Source organism: Pseudophryne corroboree, chromosome 5 (assembly GCF_028390025.1).
Source record: "Pseudophryne corroboree isolate aPseCor3 chromosome 5, aPseCor3.hap2, whole genome shotgun sequence".
NCBI classification, from domain to species: Eukaryota; Metazoa; Chordata; class Amphibia; order Anura; family Myobatrachidae; genus Pseudophryne; species Pseudophryne corroboree.
This window is the reverse complement of record NC_086448.1, coordinates 760,016,982-760,034,775: the sequence shown is the minus strand read 5'-3', so window position 1 is coordinate 760,034,775 and position 17,794 is coordinate 760,016,982. Positions and strand designations below refer to the sequence as shown.

Below are 17,794 nucleotides of genomic sequence, written 5' to 3'. Positions count from 1 at the left end.
GCGTCGCCAAACAGCGATAGAATGGTGCAAAAATTTTGATTGCAAGGTGTCCGCAAGGTGATTTTCAGGAAGGGGACGTTTGTGGGTGGTAACTGGCTGTTTTCAGGGAGTGTCGGGAAAAACGCAGGCGTTCCCAAGCGTTTTCAGGGAGGGTGTATGACGTCAGCTCCGGCCCCTATTAGCTTGTTTGTATCACACTGTAGGTGTAGGTCCTGGGCTACGCACAGATTGCACAGTATGGAAAAATAATTTAATGGTGAGTGAGTTGCGAACGGATTTGCAGCCGTCCGGCGAACACATGCATACGCACATTTGCACGGGGCGGGTTTTCACTCTCTATGGGCGGCGACCAGTGGTTAAAGTGGGCCGAAACGGGGCGGAACTGCGTTCCGACACTTCTAATTGAAGGCGGAACCTCCGCCCGGCCACCAAAAAGTGAAAGCTTCAGGACCCTGCTTTACTTTAAAGTTCAAATCTGCATAAGCAGCTGCCAGCCAATCTCTCCTCCAGCTTCAGAACCAATCACGGCTCGTGGACCGCCAGCCAATGAGAAGCTGCAAAGTGGCAGCTTTTCATTGGCTGAAGGTCCGGCGATCCGTGATTGCTTCGAAAGAGCGGCCCCTTTTGAATAGCAGGCAGTGCGCCAGGCAGCCAATCCGTGACAGTAATGTCAGGACTATTTGGCGGCGCTGCCAATAGCCGCGTCATGATGCTCCAGGCTCCGACGAGGGGGGGATGTGGAGGACGAGGACGAGCGGGGAGATTAGAGCAGCAGGGGATGAGATAGCGGGGCCAGGAGGATGATGAAAAAGCCGGAGACAAGATGGGCGGAGGGGATGATTAGAGGAGCAGGGGGTGAGATAGGTGGGGGGATGATGAGAGGAGCAGGAGTGAGAGCAGGGGATAATGAGAGGAGCAGGGAGTGAGATAGGTGGGGGGATTATGAGAGGAGCAGGAGTGAGACAGCAGGGGATAATGAGAGGAGCAGGAGTGAGATGGCAGGGGATGATGGGAGGAGCAGGAGTGAGACGGCAGGGGCTGATGAAAGGAGCAGGAGTGAGACGGTAGGGGATAATGAGAGGAGCAGGAGTGAGAGCAGGGGATGATGAGAGCAGCAGGAGGGAGACGGCAGGGGATGATGAGAGGAGCAGGAGTGAGACATCAGGGGATGATGAGAGGAGCAGGAGTGAGACGGCAGGGGATGATGAGAGGAGCAGGAGTGAGACGGCAGGGGATGATGAGAGGAGCAGGAGTGAGACGGCAGGGGATGATGAGAGGAGCAGGAGTGAGACGGCAGGGGATGATGAGGAGCAGGAGTGAGACGGCAGGGGATGATGAGAGGAGCAGGAGTGAGACGGCAGGGGATGATGAGAGGAGCAGGAGTGAGACGGCAGGGGATGATGAGAGGAGCAGGAGTGAGACGGCAGGGGATGATGAGAGGAGCAGGAGTGAGACGGCAGGGGATGATGAGAGGAGCAGGAGTGAGATGGCAGGGGATAATGAGAGGAGCAGGAGTGAGAGCAGGGGATGATGAGAGCAGCAGGAGGGAGACGGCAGGGGATGATGAGAAGAGCAGGAGTGAGACGGCAGGGGATGATGAGAGGAGCAGGAGTGAGACGGCAGGGGATGATGAGAGCAGCAGGAGTGAGACGGCAGGGGATGATGAGAGGAGCAGGAGGGAGACGGCAGGGGATAATGAGAGGAGCAGGAGTGTGATGGCAGGGGATGATGAGAGGAGCAGGAGTGAGACGGCAGGGGATGATGAGAGGAGCAGGAGTGAGACGGCAGGGGATGATGAGAAGAGCAGGAGTGAGACGGCAGGGGATGATGAGAGGAGCAGGAGTGAGACGGCAGGGGATAATGAGAGGAGCAGGAGTGAGATGGCAGGGGATAATGAGAAGAGCAGGAGTGAGACGGCAGGGGATGATGAGAAGAGCAGGAGTGAGACGGCAGGGGATGATGAGAGGAGCAGGAGTGAGATGGCAGGGGATAATGAGAGGAGCAGGGGTAAGATGGCAGGGGATGATGAGAAGAGCAGGAGTGAGACGGCAGGGGATGATGAGAAGAGCAGGAGTGAGACGGCAGGGGATGATGAGAAGAGCAGGAGTGAGACGGCAGGGGATGATGAGAGGAGCAGGAGTGAGATGGCAGGGGATAATGAGAGGAGCAGGAGTGTGATGGCAGGGGATAATGAGAGGAGCAGGAGTGAGACGGCAGGGGATGATGAGAGGAGCAGGAGTGAGATGGCAGGGGATAATGAGAGGAGCAGGAGTGTGATGGCAGGGGATAATGAGAGGAGCAGGAGTGAGACGGCAGGGGATGATGAGAAGAGCAGGAGTGAGACGGCAGGGGATGATGAGAGGAGCAGGAGTGAGATGGCAGGGGATGATGAGAGGAGCAGGGGGTGAGATTGGGGTGGGGGTGGTGAGAGAAGCAGGGGGTGAGATGGGAGAGTAAGAGAAGCTGGGGCTGAGATGGGGAATGAGAGGAGCATAGAGTGAGAGGCTCGGGGAGAGATGGGAGAGTGAGAGGCACAGGGCTGAGAGAAGCAGTGGCGGAAAGGGTAGCAGGGAGTGAGAGGTGTAGGGGTTAAGTAAAGGAAAGAAAGATTCAGGTGATCAGACATAAAGGTGTATAGGGAATTCGGGTTGTCTAGGATGAAGATATGGACACAAGGAGAGTGACAAAGGAAACAATAAAGCAGAAAGGACACATGGAAGACAGAGGAGAGCAAAGTTTGTACATATCCTGATACATTGCGCATTTCTAAATGTAAACACATTATAAAAATACCTATAGATTCAGTGGGGCACTACTACTACTGTGGGCATTGTGTGTGTAAAAGGCACTAATATGTGGGGCAATGTGAATTAGATTGTGCTACTGTGAGGCGTTATTTTAAATTGGTACGATTGTGTGGCCACGCCCATTCCTAGTGAGGTCACACCCCCTTTTTTGCAGCGTGCGCCTTTGGAGTGCGGGTGATGAGTTCTCCCACCTCTCCAGGACCACTTTAAGCCCTGGCGGCGACTATCTGATCGCAGACCTCTGCAAAATTGCAGCACAGCAATCAGGTCTGAATTAGGGCCGTAAATGTATTAACCAACTCCAAAACTGGGTTTGATGCGTTCAGGTATGACCGTGCAGAAATAACGATCACTGCGGAATCTTCCGTGAGGAACCTGAACAAAGAGACCAGGTCACAAAGTGTGTGGGACATTAACGTATAAATGATCCTGTTTGCAAAGGTGCCTCTCAGCGTCTGCTGTGTCCTGTGATCCTTCTAACAACAAACACTGCAGCTAGGATTTCATCACCATCTCTCTCTTATTTTATTTACCCAGGAGGACTTCCTAGTAACAGATGACTTGCTTGTAGACTACTTCAATGAGTTTCTCAATCTACCAGTAAGTATTTATTTACTGTGCATTTTAGAATATCACATTACTGCTTAGGTTAATGTCGTAATAATAAACATTAGGGCTCATTCTGACCCGATCGCATGCTGCAGTTTTTGGCAGCGTAGCGATCGGGTCAGAACTGCGCATGTGCTGGCGCCGCAGTGCGCCGGCGCATGGCCGCCCGTCGCTGCGCTATGTTCGCCTCTGCCTGATTGACAGGCAGAGGCGGTCAATGGCCGGGAGGGGGCGAAACGGCGTTTGGCCGCCGTTTCGTGGGCGCGATCCGTCCAACGCAGGCGTGGCCGGACCGTGCGGGGAGTGGCCTGCAGCACCTGCGTGACGTCACACGCAGCCACTGCGGGCCGGGTAACAATGAGTAGCTCCCGGCCAGCACGCTAAAGCTGCGCTGGCCGGGAGCTACTCTTGAAGTGCTAAGGCATCGCCGCTGTGCGATGCCTTTGCACTTCTGCGGGGGGGGGGGGGCGGCACTGACATGCTGGGCGTCCCCCCGCATGTCTGAGTTCATGATCGTAGCTGTGCTAAATCTAGCACAGCTACGATCAACTCGGAATGACCCCCATTATTCAGTGAATTATTAAAATGGGAATCTAAAAATAGGAAATGAAGGGACTGATTCATTAAGGATTTCAAATGCAAAGCTGCTCGCAGATGCAAATGCAGGAGGAGGTGCATACCACCCACTCCCTGCATTTGCGATACGATCGCATATCAGATGAACATCGCGACCATGAATGTGCACTGTGAATCGTCTGCTGTCCGTTCCATAAACTCCACAAACGAAAAGTGCGCATAGGTTTGTGGTGTAATCGCCTCATCTACTGCCCAGCCACAATACAACCGCCTCATAGTGGATGTTCATCCTTTTCTGGGCCTAATTCTGACCTGATTGCAGCAGCAAATTTGTTAGCTAATGGGCAAAACCATGTGCAGTGCAGGTGGGCCAGATATAACATGTGCAGAGAGAGTTAGATTTAGGTGGGGTGTGTTCAAACTGAAATCTAAATTGCAGTATAAAAATAAAGCAGCCAGTATTTTCCCTGCACAGAAACAAAAATTAGGCCCTCTGTTTGGCTTACCCTTACAAGGGCTTAATGGATCATGAGTCAGTAGCATCAAACACTCAGCTCTGGAAGTTGTCAAAGCTGGTTCTCAGTTCCCGCCCTTTTTTAGAATGAAAAAGGCAGCACAACCCCAGGGCAAAGAACACCCCAAGGATGCACATTCTCAACTCATTTATTTTCAGTTATCTGGCTGCACAAAGTGAATTTTTATTGCTATACTGCCTTATCAAACTAAAGGCCTGGTTCACAGATGGACGCAATGTCAGTGATCTAATGACAGCGGTTGCAGTGAGGATTTATTCACAAAGTGATTGAGAGTCAAGGAGCGTTTGTGGGAAGTAACGGGGGAGTGACAACTCAAAGGCAGGAGTGTTGTGACCTTTGTGGGGAGCGCGGGGTGGGGGTTACAGCATACGACTGCAATCCCGTACGCATGGCTCCGGTGTCTTACTCCTGACGGCCATACTAAGAGACCATAAGGATAAATAGAACATTGATAATTGACTGATGATCCTCCGATGAATGTGTCTTCATACATAGGCATGGGGTCTGAAATGCCTCCGGTGGGTATCTGAATACAAATCCCTGCGCCTGTAATTTGTATATTTTTCCACTGTGTACGGATTCACAGCTCCAGTGGCATATGCGTATATCCCCGAATCAAGGCCCTAGTTGCACAGGTGTTCTAACTTTTGTATCTAAGTAAAACATACACCCTACCTCACCGCCAACTCCCCAAATCCGTCTAACTTTTGGTTCAAAATTCTACTCTTCCACAATTACTGCCATACTTTTGGCCGAAATCTATGTGCGCCAGCGCAAATTGCAACGTCACCAACTAGAATTTTGTTCTGCACCATTGATAGAGCTATTTCTGGCGTGGATCTTATTTAGTTTATTAGCAGTTAATTATATAGCGCCAGCATATACCGTTGCGCTTTAAGATTAACACTGCCTGCCAGTAATGTCATGAATGTATGTACTTAAGCTTAACTGAAAAATATGATTTCATATATGAGGAAATAAAGCAGAAATTAAAATAAAATTAGTGCTACCGATTTAAATTCACTTTTTGTGTCTTTTTCTGCAGACCTTCCCTGAAGCAATTAAGTTCAATAAAGTATATGGGATTTTCGAAGTGGTCAGTCATTTTCCAGACCAGCTAGAACAGAAAATTAAAAAAGTTTTACGTGAGCATCAACCTTCAAACCCCATCTACAGCGCGACCAGAGGGCTCACCAGACCGGCAGCCAAAAAATCCTGCGCCAACATAAACATTGACAACAATTATAGTATTATGGTAAGCTGCATTTACTGTGCTGATAATGTGACCTTTTACATGTCATTCTCCGATTGTTATCTAGCTCTATACAGTGAGGGGTACATTTATTAAAGCTTCTAAAAAAGGAAAAGTGCTGATGTTTCCCATAGCAACCGATCAGATTCTTTCTGTTATTTCTCTATTGCATCCTAGAAAATGATAGAATTTGATAGGTTGCTATGGGCAAAATTTTTCATTTTTAGGAGCTTTAACAAATTTACCCTTAAGGGTGTGGGTGTGGTACTGAATGTCGGCAGTGACCATGTTGAGTGTAAAGGTGGACAGACCCACGTGGCATTGGCCACAGCCACACAGCACTGGTTACACCTCCTCTGCTTTTCACAATAGGCCAGTGGTTCTCAAATTTGGTCCTCACGCAGTTCATGTTTTCCAGGTCACCCGTCTTCTTTAACGTGTGACAGTTGGTCATACACCTGTGCACCTGCTGGGTGACCTGGAAAACGTGACCTGTTTTGGAGTTTCAGAACCACTGCAATAGGCCCTTGAACATTTCCAGCCACAGGCCTATGTGGCACTTAATCCCGCCCTGCTTGTTCGGCTGCTTCCTGCTTTATGACGCATTGATACCTTACTCTGTGGCTCACCAGTCCCTGTTCTTGTGGTTCTGCTGAGGGGTGTCCTAGGGAGTGTTGATAATCTGAGAGGATTTCTGAGTAAGTGGGCTTCTAAAGGGCTTATGTGGGTGCTTTGGGTGAGTGGGTACTAAGAGTATCTGATGGTGTATTACAGTGAGTGTGAGACCTGAGGGGGATATGGGGTCTGTGTAAGGGCATGCAGTGTCTCATTGTATGATTAAATGTCTTGTTTTTATGTATTCCTGAGATTAATGTGCAGCCCCTTTGGCAGAGGACCGTACATGCAGACATCAGAGAGCAACTAGTTGCCCCTCACTGATGTAGACACACCTGTTAGACTGTCAGCCAAGCACAAAAGACACTACACCTCACAAAATGCACAGGCAGGATTTCCGTGCATCGAATTACAAATCAGCAGCACTTATTACATAGTAATAGTGGTAATGGTAGGGAACCATGTGTATATTCTCTGACATGTCACATGGGTAATCCAAAATGATTCATCTTAAATTGCTAAATATAGCAAAGCAAAATGTAACCAAGGAAATCATTCTAATGTATTGCATTGGATTTTTTCCTTAAGTGCTTGAATCAGGAGCAGGGAGTTCAGTGGATTAAGAAGGAAAGACTTCCCGCCTTCCTGCAAAGCGATTGCTATTTTGAATACAGGTAAAATTCCCTCCACTTTCAAAAAAAACAAAAACTAGACTTTGTGTATTAGTGTTTTCGTCTCGTTTCCAGTAGCAACTACATGTATTATAATTTTTTTTTTAATGTACAAAAAAAATATGCATTTGTAAATCACTAAACCCTGACATTCAGGGTCATCTCTGTAATGGGCTCTGTGTGGTGCACCCAAGAGAAAGGCCTGTTCCGGCAAAAGCCAGCAACATTTTGCCATTGATATTTCAAAAAATATAGTCCCGGCTCCATATTTGTGAAGAAATAATCTTACTTAGGGGGTAATTCAGAGCTGATCGTAGCAGCAATTTTGTTAGCAGTTGGGCAAAACCATGGGGGTCATTCCGAGTTGTTCGCTCGTTGCCGATTTTCGCTATATTGCGATTAGTCGCTTACTGCGCATGCGCAAGGTTCGCAGAGCGCATGCGCTTAGTTATTTTACACAAAAGTTAGGTATTTTACTCACAGCATAACGAGGTTTTTTCATCGTTCTAGTGATCGGAGTGTGATTGACAGGAAGTGGGTGTTTCTGGACGTTTTATGGGTGTGTGCGGAAAAACGCTGCCGTTTCTGGGAAAAACGCGGGAGTGGCTGGAGAAAAGGGGGAGTGTCTGGGCGAACGCTGGGTGTGTTTGTGACGTCAAACCAGGAATGAAACTGACTGAACTGATCGCAATGGCAGAGTAAGTCCCGAGCTACTCAGAAACTGCAAACAAATTTCTATTCGCAATTATGCGAATCTTTCGTTCGCAATTCTGCAAAGCTAAGATTCACTCCCAGTAGGCGGCGGCTTAGCGTGAGCAATGCTGCTAAAAGCAGCTAGCGAGCGAACAACTCGGAATGAGGGCCCATGTGCACTACAGGTGGGGCAGATATAACATATGCAGAGAGAGTTAGATTTGGGTGGGTTATATTGGCCCTCATTCCGAGTTGTTCGCTCGCAAGGCGAATGTAGCAGAGTTACACACGCTAAGCCGCCGCCTACTGGGAGTGAATCTTAGCTTCTTAAAATTGCGACCGACGTACGCGCAATATTGCGAATACAAACGAGTTAGCAGTTTCTGAGTAGCTTCAGACTTACTCTGCCTGTGCGATCAGTTCAGTGCTTTTCGTTCCTGGCTGACGTCATAAACACACCCAGCGTTCGCCCAGGCACTCCCACCGTTTCTCCGGCCACTCCTGCGTTTTTTCCGGAAACGGTAGCGTTTCCAGCCACACGCCCCTAAAACGCCGTGCATCCGCCCAGTAACACCCATTTCCTGTCAATCACAATGCGAACGTCGGAGCGATGAAAATGCCGTGAGTAAACTTACTTTCATCATAGTAAAGTTACTTGGCGCAGTCGCAGTGCGAACATTGCGCATGCGCACTAAGAGAATTCTCACTGCGATGCGATGAAAATCTCCGAGCGAACAACTCGGAATGAGGGCCCTTGTTTCTGTGCAGGGTAAATACTGTCTGCTTTATTTTTATACTGCAGTTTAGATTTCAGTTTGAACACATCCCACCCAAATCTAACTCCCTCTGCACATGTTACATCTGTCCCCACTGCAGTGCACATGGGGGGTAATTCCAAGTTGATCGCAGCAGGATTTTTGATAGCAATTGGGCAAAACCATGTGCACTGCAGGGGAGGCAGATATAACATGTGCAGAAAGAGTTATAGGCCCTACACACTGGCCGATTTTCAGAAAGATATGAACGATCTCGTTCATAAATGAACGAGAACTCGTTCATATCTTTCAGTGTGGAGACTCCAGCGATGAACGATGCGCGGCCCCGCGCTCGTTCATCACTGGTCTCCCGTCGGCTGTGCATGCAGGCCAATATGGACGATCTCGTCCATATTTGCCTGCACTACAATGCAGCCGCGTGACGGGGGGAGTGAAGAAACTTCACTCCCCCCGTCACTGCCCCCCCCCGCCGCCGGGTCGCCCGTCGGCCGTATCCGCCATCGGGCAGCTCGGCGGCGGGTCGGCCAGTGAGTAGGGCCCTTTAGATTTGGGTGGGGTGTGTTCAATCTGCAATCTAATTTGCAGTGTAAAAATAAAGCAGCCAGTATTTACCCTGCACAGAAATAAAATAACCCACCCAAATCTAACTCTCTCTGCACATGTTATATCTGCCTCCCCTGCAGTGCACATGGTTTTGCCCAATTGCTATCAAAAATCCTGCTGCGATCAACTTGGAATTACCCCCATGGTTTTGCCCAACTGCTAACAAATGTGCTGCTATGATCAGTTCTGAATTACCCCATCAGTTCTGTTATAAAATAAAGTACAAACGCCTCATTACAGACAGCTGAAGCCCCTCCCACATCTCTAGAATAGTGTCCTGGTCAAATCTTCTGCAGGTTAAACAGTTGACATAGGGGAATATTTATTAAGGAGTGATAAGAGCGGAGAAGTGAGCCAGTGGAGAAGTTGCGCCATCAACCAATCAGCAGCTCTGTATAATTATATAGTATGCAAATTATAGATGTTACTTCAGTGCTGATTGGTTGTCATGGGCAACTTCTCCACTGGCTCACTTCTCCGCTCTTATCACTGCTTAGTGAATGTCCCCCATAAGTTACTGTAACATCACTGGTCCCACCCCTGTGTATAAATCAACCAATCACCATTATGCATTTCTGTGACGCAAGTGAGCCAAGCTGCCTGTCACTGGGTTAAAGGCAGATTTTAAAAACACGTTATTACCCCACTGTCAGCTTGTCTAGTTATAAAGGTGCTCATATCCTAACATTGCACTATTCTGCTGGGAGAAATGCATTGTGAGCATATGTACAGTAGCATACTCTGTTTCATGTATATTATTCAGAGTACTTCCACAACCTTTAATATAGATTCTAAAAACAGAAAAGGACTACTATAGAAATAGAATGCTTATCCTCAATGCAACGTGTAAAGTTAAACGTATTTGCTTTTTGTGGGCCACATATCAGGTGACTTCAGGGGGTGTATTTACTAAAAGTCGATTTGTGTCAATTTTTGGTTGATTGTTTTTTTCGTTTACATTAAAAAAAATCATCTGTTAGTAAATTTGTAATTTAGACCACGAAATACAAAGTCGATCAGACATCGATCAAACATCGACCCAGATCGACTTTTAGTAAATATACCCCTAAAACCTAGATTTACTAATAGATGATTTTTGACATGCTTTTTTAAAAGGATGTCAAAAATCATCTGTTAGTATAAAACACAAAATCGATCTAAAATCGTCCAAACACCAATCTAAAAACCGTTCAAAATCGACCCAAATCGACTTTCAGTAAATATACCCCCAGGAGTGAGACTATGAGCCAGGTCTGTAACCAGGAATATGTGACTGGTGCCACCCACTAGAGTGCAAGGTCAAGGGGGCGCCCCGATTGCTGCCCAGTTGGCACCTTGTGAATGCTGATTATTTTACAGGACAGAAAGCTATACCTTATTTCACCAAAGTTCAAGCCGCTGCGGCCGCTGTATTTAACCTTTCACCTTTGTACTGTTTACACACCTTACGTACACAAGATCGTACCGTGTGCGCACTCTGCGTACCTAAGCCGAATGGGAGAAGTAACTACACAGTTTGCGTACACAGGCCTACACGCTGTTAGCACAATGCAGCAGCCCGAGTGGCTGTAAATACACTTTAAACCTTAGCAAGGAAATGGGACACAACACCAATTGTATTTCAAAACTATGTTGGGGTCTAACCCACCAACGGTTATTTTACTAGCAGGGAGTTACAAGAATAATACAATACAATAAGAGAAAAAGGCTACAGTCAATGGTACATACGTTTGTTCGCCTGCGCTTCCCGGTCCGGTCCTCAATCATCAAGGTAGATGATCTTCAGAGATTGTGTGTGACCGGGCCTGAGCTGGCTTTTTATACATTTGTCCAAAACCTAACACAATGGAAACTGTAATCTCTTTGTCTATTGGTCACTGGGATGGTCATTTACAGAACAGGAGAGGTCATAGGTCGGTTTGAATAGGTGAGCGATGTCTGGTCCAGGTGCACTTGCAGATGTTCTCCACTGGGTTCCCGCCGAATATCAGGAGTACAGTAAATACAGTTGATATTAATATTCTGCTCCTGTGCATAACTATTCGCAGGAGCGTGCGATCTTCTGCAAACTAACACCGGAATATTGCTCTAAAAATACCCTACAACTGGATACCAAACACCACCTCTTAACCTAATTCTGTCCCCTCCTATCCTGTAAAGGTGAATCCCTTTGTTATTATACCCTTTAAGCAAGTATAACTCGCCGGTATGGTGCATGTAGACTATGTGTAAATTGTGCACTATGTGGACTAAATATGTAATGTGTTCTTATGGCTTTTCCATGCGATTACAAATACTACCGTAATTACTCATACCACTCGCAAATACGCAGGACCTCGTGAGCGATCATACGCAACTTGTGAATATGCGCACGCACGGCAGAACAAGTACGCGCACGGAGGCCATCTGTGTGTAGTTTGTACGTGATGCTGAAATATTTTCGACTTCGACCAACCTGTATTTGGCTTGTAGCCTGGAGAGCCGCCCGTGGTGTCATTAGGATGCACTCATGTAACATCATGACATTTTTTTGTGCAGGGGGCGGCAGTACCGTCCCTGGGCACATTTATACCCTGATTCAACACTGCACAGGGAATATAGGACCCTATTCAGTAAGGTTTTTAATTGCGATCGCACCGCAATTAGAACGTGATCGCAGACACTGTGGATGCCTCCTGCTGGTGCAGCCTGGGTGTGACGCCAGGAGTCCTGCCGCCATTTTTTCGATCGGAGAGGTTGGCGAAGCCTCCGTTTTCCTGCCGCCGCCCCAAAACTTTTGGTCACCCTCCCCGCGAATGGACAGGCAGATGCGTTTGCAGTTAATGCGACCCAATCGTAGGACGCGATGCGATCTGAATGACCCCCTTAGATTGTATGTTACACTGGGGCAGGGACCTATGTGAATAGCCAGATATTCTCTGTAAAGCGCTGTGGAATAAATAACTGGTAATAAATAATAATAAATAAAGAATTATGTGTACTAGCGTTAATTTTTGAATGTTGGCAGATTTACATTATTACTGCAGCGATTGTTTAGAAGTTTGTAAACACTGTTGAACTTTATACCATAGTTTATCTTTAAGTCACCAACTGTAACCAAGGTCACCAGAAATATCCCAATGTCAGACAGCTGTAAAATGTAAGTGCAGCAGAGAGGGCAATAAAGTGGATGGTCTGAGCAATCGGGCTGGCTTACAAGTAGGATTAATAATGGATAGTTCGATAAATTAAGCGATGGAGAAACTTACATTTAACAAGCTATTTTTTGTTCAAAGGAGGAAGGATACCACAATACTTAATTAATAATTTTATGCACTTAGTATACACAAAACGAATATTTATTCAGTTGTTTGCACAATGTAACACATTAAACATTCCAACATGTACAATATAAGGTGCAGCACACAGTATACAGTATATCAAAGGTCACAAAGACTAATCACCAACTAATAAAAAATCAAGTGGCAGTAATCTCGCACAATGGGGGTCATTCAGACCTGATTGCTCTCTAGGTTTTTTTTGCAGTCCTGCATTCGCATAGTCGTCGCCCACTGGGGAGTGTATTTCTCTAACGTCCTAGTGGATGCTGGGGACTCCGTCAGGACCATGGGGGATTAGCGGCTCCGCAGGAGACAGGGCACAAAAATAAAGCTTTAGGATCAGGTGGTGTGCACTGGCTCCTCCCCCTATGACCCTCCTCCAAGCCTCAGTTAGGTTTTTGTGCCCGTCCGAGCAGGGTGCAATCTAGGTGGCTCTCCTAAAGAGCTGCTTAGAAAAAGTTTTTTAGGTTTTTTATTTTCAGTGAGTCCTGCTGGCAACAGGCTCACTGCATCGAGGGACTTAGGGGAGAGAAGTGAACTCACCTGCGTGCAGGATGGATTGGCTTCTTAGGCTACTGGACACCATTAGCTCCAGAGGGAGTCGGAACACAGGTCTCACCCTGGGGTTCGTCCCGGAGCCGCGCCGCCGACCCCCCTTGCAGATGCCGAAGATGGAAGAAGTCCAGAAGCAGGCGGCAGAAGACTTTTCAGTCTTCCTGAGGTAGCGCACAGCACTGCAGCTGTGCGCCATTGTTGTCAGCACACTTCACACAGCGGTCACGGAGGGTGCAGGGCGTTGGGGGGGCGCACTGGGCAGCAATGTATTATACCTTTTTATGGCTAAAAATACATCACATATAGCCCTTTGAGGCTATATGGATGTATTTAACCCCTGCCAGATCTCACAGATTCCGGAGAAGAGCCCGCCGAAATAGGGGGCGGGGCTTATTCTCCTCAGCACACAGCGCCATTTTCCTGCTCAGCTCCGCTGTGAGGAAGGCTCCCAGGACTCTCCCCTGCACTGCACTACAGAAACAGGGTAAAACAGAGAGGGGGGGCACTTTTTTTGGCGATATTAATATATTTAAGCTGCTATAAGGATACAACACTTATATAGGGTTGTTCCCATATATATTATAGCGCTTGGGTGTGTGCTGGCAAACTCTCCCTCTGTCTCCACAAAGGGCTAGTGGGGTCCTGTCTTCAATAGAGCATTCCCGGTGTGTCTGCTGTGTGTCGGTACGTGTGTGTCGACATGTATGAGGACGATGTTGGTGTGGAGGCGGAGCAATTGCCGGTAATGGTGATGTCACCCCCTAGGGAGTCGACACCGGAATGGATGGCTTTGTTTATGGAATTACGTGATAATGTCAGCACATTACAAAAATCAGTTGACGACATGAGACGGCCGTCAAACCAGTTGGTACCTGCCCAGGCGTCTCAGACACCGTCAGGGGCTGTAAAACGCCCTTTACCTCAGTCGGTCGATACAGACCCAGACACGGACACTGAATCTAGTGTCGACGGTGAAGAAACAAACGTATTTTCCAGTAGGGCCACACGTTATATGATCACGGCAATGAAGGAGACTTTGCATATCTGTGATACTACAAGTACCACAAAAAGGGGTATTATGTGGGGGGTGAAAAAACTACCTGTAGTTTTTCCTGAATCAGAGGAATTGAATGATGTATGTGATGAAGCGTGGGTTAACCCAGATAGAAAAGGGCTAATTTCTAAAAAGTTATTGGCATTATACCCTTTCCCGCCAGAGGTTAGGGCGCGCTGGGAAACACCCCCTAAGGTGGATAAGGCGCTCACACGCTTATCAAAACAAGTGGCGTTACCGTCTCCTGATACGGCCGCCCTCAAGGATCCAGCTGATAGGAGGCTGGAAACTACTCTAAAAAGTATATACACACATACTGGTGTTATACTGCGACCAGCCATCGCTTCAGCCTGGATGTGCAGTGCTGGAGTGGTCTGGTCGGATTCCCTGACTGAAAATATTGATACCCTGGATAGGGACAGTATTTTACAGACTTTAGAGCAATTAAAGGATGCTTTTCTTTATATGCGAGATGCTCAGAGGGATATTTGCACTCTGGCATCGAGAGTAAGTGCGATGTCCATATCTGCCAGAAGAAGTATATGGACACGACAGTGGTCAGGTGATGCGGATTCCAAACGGCATATGGAAGTATTGCCGTATAAAGGGGAGGAATTATTTGGCGTCGGTCTATCGGATTTGGTGGCCACGGCAACTGCCGGGAAATCCACCTTTTTACCTCAGACCCCCTCCCAACAGAAAAAGACACCGTCTTTTCAGCCGCAGTCCTTTCGGTCCTATAAGAACAAGCGGGCAAAAGGACAGTCATATCTGCCCAGAGGCAGAGGAAAGGGTAAGAGAGGGCAGCAAGCAGCTCCTTCCCAGGAACAGAAGCCCTCCGCGGGTTCTGCAAAGCCCTCAGCATGACGCTGGGGCTTTACAAGCGGACTCAGGAGCGGTGGGGGGTCGACTCAAGAATTTCAGCGCGCAGTGGGCTTGCTCACAGGTGGACCCCTGGATCCTGCAGGTAGTATCTCAGGGTTACAGGTTGGAATTCGAGAAGTCTCCCCCTCGCCGGTTCCTAAAGTCTGCTTTGCCAACGTCTCCCTCAGACAGGGCGACGGTATTGGAAGCCATTCACAAGCTGTTTTCTCAGCAGGTGATAGTCAAGGTACCCCTCCTACAACAGGGAAAGGGGTATTACTCCACGCTATTTGTGGTACCGAAGCCGGACGGCTCGGTAAGACCTATTCTAAATCTGAAATCTTTGAACCTGTACATAAAAAAATTCAAGTTCAAGATGGAATCACTCAGAGCAGTGATAGCGAATCTGGAAGAAGGGGACTTTATGGTGTCCCTGGACATAAAAGATGCTTACCTGCATGTCCCAATTTGCCCTTCACATCAAGGGTACCTCAGGTTCGTGGTCCAAAACTGTCATTTTCAGTTTCAGACGCTGCCGTTTGGATTGTCCACGGCACCTCGGGTCTTTACCAAGGTAATGGCCGAAATGATGATTCTTCTGCGAAGAAGAGGCGTATTAATTATCCCTTACTTGGACGATCTCCTGATAAGGGCAAGGTCCAGAGAACAGCTGGAGGACGGAGTAGCACTAACCCAAGTAGTGCTGCAACAACACGGGTGGATTCTGAATTTCCCAAAATCTCAGTTGACCCCGACAACACGTCTGCTGTTCCTGGGAATGATTCTGGACACGGTTCAGAAAAAGGTGTTTCTTCCGGAGGAGAAAGCCAGGGAGTTATCCGAACTTGTCAGGAACCTCCTAAAACCAGGAAAAGTGTCTGTGCATCAATGCACAAGAGTCCTGGGAAAGATGGTGGCTTCTTACGAAGCAATCCCATTCGGCAGATTCCACGCACAAACTTTTCAGTGGGATCTGCTGGACAAATGGTCCGGATCGCATCTGCAGATGCATCAGCGGATAACCTTATCGCCACGGACAAGGGTGTCTCTTCTGTGGTGGTTACAGAGTGCTCATCTGTTAGAAGGCCGCAGATTCGGCATACAGGACTGGGTCCTGGTGACCACGGATGCCAGTCTGAGAGGCTGGGGAGCGGTCACACAGGGAAGAAACTTCCAGGGAGTATGGTCAAGCCTGGAGATGTCTCTTCACATAAATATACTGGAGCTAAGAGCGATTTACAATGCTCTAAGCCTGGCAAAACCCCTGCTTCAGGGTCAGCCGGTGTTGATCCAGTCGGACAACATCACGGCAGTCGCCCACGTAAACAGACAGGGCGGCACAAGAAGCAGGAGAGCAATGGCAGAAGCTGCAAGGATTCTTCGCTGGGCGGAAGATCATGTGATAGCACTGTCAGCAGTGTTCATTCCGGGAGTGGACAACTGGGAAGCAGACTTCCTCAGCAGACACGATCTACACCCGGGAGAGTGGGGACTTCATCCAGAAGTCTTCCACATGATTGTGAACCGTTGGGAAAAACCAAAGGTGGATATGATGGCGTCTCGCCTCAACAAAAAACTGGACAGGTATTGTGCCAGGTCAAGAGACCCTCAGGCAATAGCTGTGGACGCTCTGGTAACACCGTGGGTGTTCCAGTCAGTGTATGTGTTTCCTCCTCTGCCTCTCATACCCAAAGTACTGAGAATTATACGGCAAAGGGGAGTAAGAACGATACTCGTGGCTCCGGATTGGCCAAGAAGAACTTGGTACCCGGAACTTCAGGAGATGCTCACGGAAAATCCGTGGCCTCTACCTCTAAGACGGGACCTGATTCAGCAGGGACCGTGTCTATTCCAAGACTTACCGCGGCTGCGTTTGACGGCGTGGCAGTTGAACGCCGAATTCTAAGGGAAAAAGGCATTCCGGAAGAGGTCATCCCTACACTGGTTAAAGCCAGGAAGGAGGTGACTGCACAACATTATCACCGCATTTGGAGAAAATATGTTGCGTGGTGCGAGGCCAGGAAGGCCCCCACGGAGGAATTTCAATTGGGTCGATTCCTACATTTCCTGCAAACAGGATTGTCTATGGGCCTCAAGTTGGGGTCCATTAAGGTTCAAATTTCGGCCCTGTCGATTTTCTTCCAGAAAGAATTGGCTTCAGTTCCTGAAGTCCAGACTTTTGTAAAAGGAGTACTACATATACAGCCCCCGGTTGTGCCCCCAGTTGCTCCGTGGGACCTTAATGTAGTTTTGGATTTTCTCAAATCCCATTGGTTTGAGCCACTCAAATCGGCGGATTTGAAATATCTTACATGGAAAGTAACCATGCTACTGGCCCTGGCTTCAGCCAGGAGAGTGTCAGAATTGGCGGCTTTATCGTATAAAAGCCCATATCTGATTTTCCATTCGGACAGGGCAGAACTGCGGACGCGTCCTCATTTTCTGCCTAAGGTGGTGTCAGCGTTTCACCTGAACCAGCCTATTGTGGTGCCTGCGGCTACTAGCGATTTGGAGGATTCCAAGTTGCTGGACGTTGTCAGGGCATTGAAAATATATATTTCAAGGACGGCTGGAGTCAGAAAATCTGACTCGCTATTTATACTGTATGCACCCAACAAGCTGGGTGCTCCTGCTTCAAAGCAGACGATTGCTCGTTGGATTTGTAGCACAATTCAACTTGCACATTCTGTGGCAGGCCTGCCACAGCCTAAATCTGTCAAGGTCCATTCCACAAGGAAGGTGGGCTCATCCTGGGCGGCTGCCCGAGGGGTCTCGGCATTACAACTCTGCCGAGCAGCTACGTGGTCGGGGGAGAACACGTTTGTAAAATTCTACAAATTTGATACCCTGGCTAAAGAGGACC

At 48.1% G+C, this 17,794-nt stretch overlaps 1 protein-coding gene across 3 annotated transcripts in view; it reads left to right on the top strand.

Moving 5' to 3' along the window:
• RGS22 (regulator of G protein signaling 22) overlaps window positions 1–17,794 on the top strand; it is a 273,655-nt gene that overhangs the window by 16,536 nt on the left and 239,325 nt on the right. For all 3 annotated transcript variants that reach the window (XM_063924195.1, XM_063924194.1, XM_063924193.1), the window contains exons 3-5: window positions 3,345–3,407; window positions 5,574–5,783; window positions 6,984–7,069. In XM_063924195.1, the coding sequence (XP_063780265.1) occupies window positions 3,345–3,407; window positions 5,574–5,783; window positions 6,984–7,069 (359 nt within the window). The remainder of the gene's footprint in view (window positions 1–3,344; window positions 3,408–5,573; window positions 5,784–6,983; window positions 7,070–17,794) is intronic.